This window comes from Nanorana parkeri, unplaced genomic scaffold (genome assembly GCF_000935625.1).
Source record: "Nanorana parkeri isolate BGI_ZX_2015 unplaced genomic scaffold, ASM93562v1 scaffold174, whole genome shotgun sequence".
Taxonomy (NCBI): domain Eukaryota; kingdom Metazoa; phylum Chordata; class Amphibia; order Anura; family Dicroglossidae; genus Nanorana; species Nanorana parkeri.
Window position 1 is genome coordinate 2,231,839 of NW_017306442.1, and position 2,771 is coordinate 2,234,609.

General features: G+C 40.7%; 1 protein-coding gene across 1 annotated transcript in view; it reads left to right on the forward strand.

Moving 5' to 3' along the window:
• ASAH1 (N-acylsphingosine amidohydrolase 1) overlaps window positions 1-2,771 on the forward strand; it is a 20,967-nt gene that overhangs the window by 15,246 nt on the left and 2,950 nt on the right. The window contains exons 11-12 of the mRNA XM_018554816.1: window positions 593-724; window positions 2,520-2,643. Coding sequence (XP_018410318.1) covers window positions 593-724; window positions 2,520-2,643 — 256 coding nt within the window. The remainder of the gene's footprint in view (window positions 1-592; window positions 725-2,519; window positions 2,644-2,771) is intronic.

The window sequence follows — 2,771 nt, forward strand, 5'->3', positions numbered from 1 at the left end:
ATGGGCCTCCAGCACATTTTTGCTATGGGGCCCCTAGGTCTGTAGTTATGGCCCTGCATACAACAACCCATCCCAAATATAACCTTACAAATACGAGTTCCATTCCTTTTTTGGCACCGTCAAGGACCCACCATTGCTTTGAATAAAAATCCTGAATACCCAACTCAGCTCCCATTCCCACAGACCCAACAAGTTCTAACCCAAAAAAAAAGAAAAAGAGGGGGGGGGGGGGGGGGGGGGGGGGAGGGTTTCCCCCTCTGTGTTTACTCTGTATGGGGTCCAGTGTGCTTTTATATCATCAGTCTAAATGTGTTTTTTATACAGTCTGGCCTGTTTACTTCCACCAGTCTTTCCTTTACTTCAACCAATTCTATATTTTATCGTTTATATATTCCTTCAGGTAATGTCAGTATAGCTGCCAACCTTAGGATTTTGTAATGATCTGCATTAACTTTAATCTGAATCTACAGTATTTGAGTGCAAATTACACTCTTAAAATGGTTTGGGATTGAATTTTATTAACAAAGACGGATAATTCATAAACCTATTTTAATAACAATGTGTTCTGTCTTTTCCCCATCTATCTGTGCAGTTATGATGAAGCTAAAGATCTTCTATCGAAAACGGAGATGCTGGCCCCGGCGTATTTCATCCTGGGAGGTAACAAGCCCGGCCAGGCCTGTGTCATCACACGCTCCAGGACATCCTCAATCAATTTCTGGGAGTGAGTACTCCCTCAGGTTTTATCCAATAAATGTTAGAACTGAACATTAGACCTTGGAATGCATAAAGGGGAACTGCCTATATGTCTGTCTAGGGCTTGTTATCCATTCATAACTGTGGCATGCTACATCACTCCACTGTTTTCACGGGAAACCTGTAGTGAGCAATATACTAGTTTCCTGGTTGTCGTGCTGATCCCGTTACTTTTAAGGGATTTTTTTCTGAGGTAAAAACGGTTAAATAGTTGAACTTACAAAGATGATTGTGTATAGCTGCCTGTGCTGCCATCCATTCCTCCGATCTTGCTCTCCTGCTGAGCGACAGCCACTACATCATTACAGGATAAAGTACGGAGGGTCATCTGAAGGACCTACAGCACCTGACAGTGGTCACGGGTATCCAACACTCCTGAATAGTGTTGAATTGGAAGAGTTTTTAAGCAGCCATAGGTCCTGGAGTGAAGATTGGGCAATGAGAAAGGTGAGTAAACCCTCTTGTTTTGCAGGTGCTGCTTTTTTACGTTTTACAGTTCCTAAACTGACCTGAATAATCTGCACGCATGTTCCAGGTCATTGTCTGAAGTAACAAAGCCAGAAATAGGCCGGCAACTAGCATTTTCACAAAATGGGCAGATGTGGTGGCCTCTATATTTTTCTCAGGTTCCCTTTAAAACCAACTATTGTCTGCTAATCTACTGTTCTGGAAACTCTGGTACAGCACTGTGTGAATGTGCAGGCCAGGGATTCTCATCCACACCCATTGTAGACTCTTAGCTGTCTCTGAGAAGAGGATTGATAGGTAAGGTGCACAGAATCATGTCACATGAAGGTGCAGTCCTGCCAGCAGCACATATGAAACCTTGGCATACAGAAACCTCCCACCCCTGGAAGCTCCGTGTCCCAGATATGTTACGGTAACAGCAGCTATGTAATAAGGGATAATCGTATATTTATCATGTATTTTAAATATTGCAATATTTCAAGTTCATTAAATATTTTTCGAGTGAATACGTAACTGGACTTAAAGATATTGTATATTCCCTGGAGTTTACCTTTCACAGTTTATTGAATAATTGACTTGTTCTCTGTAGTTATTTTTAATGACGAGAGCCTTGTATTTTTTTTTTTTTTATCTTTTCAATGCTATACATACACTTTAATGTTTTACTCTTTACTACAGCGCTTTGCACTCTTTCTTCGTAATCCATAAATTAAAGGAAACTTTAAAAAAAAAAATCCCAAGTAGGCTTGTGAAAAGTGCATTGTTTTGTATTTGTGAAAGCCCTGCCTGATTGTGTGCATGTCAAATTTAGTTTACTGTGTGACTCCTCTTATTGAGGGGGGGCGGGGATCCTGTCCAGGTCAACTAAATTCATTACAAGGATTTCAGCAAACTTCCCTGTAGACTACTACATGCTGCTGTTTCTCTTGAAACTGATGTATAATCTCACTCAAATAAGATTAGTCACTCCCTGAAATGCTGAGGAGGAAGATCTGCCTGTCATAGTCACACGCTTGTGGGGAAATCAGTCAGCCTGTCACATGAGCACAAAATGCCATTTCTAAAGGAGCTCTGTGCACAAACTGTGTACACAATGACCCCTTTGTTGCCTTGGGAAGGGGATTTTTATTAACAATAAATGACAAAATAACTATACTGTATGTTAGATCAATTTTAAGAGACAAGGAGCTAAATAGTAATATGCTGACCAGTGAAAGTAGTAGGATGCCATGCTGTATTGGATAATACATAACCCTGATCCATAGTAGTTATTCATGTATATTGCTGTATTTCAGACTGGATACTCAGAAGGGTGAATGGTATGTCCTGGAAACAAACTATGATCACTGGAAGCCTCCACTGGTCATTGATAACAGAAGAGATCCAGCCATGAAATGCATGAAAACAAAAGGCCAAAAGGTAACTTCAAGAAATGTATTGCAGTATACCAGTCCTTTACATGCTGTAACTGTGATATTGCAAATAACATACCTCCTGTCCTAGGGTGACAACACTCACTATAGTGTGTGTGTGTGTGTGTGTGTGTG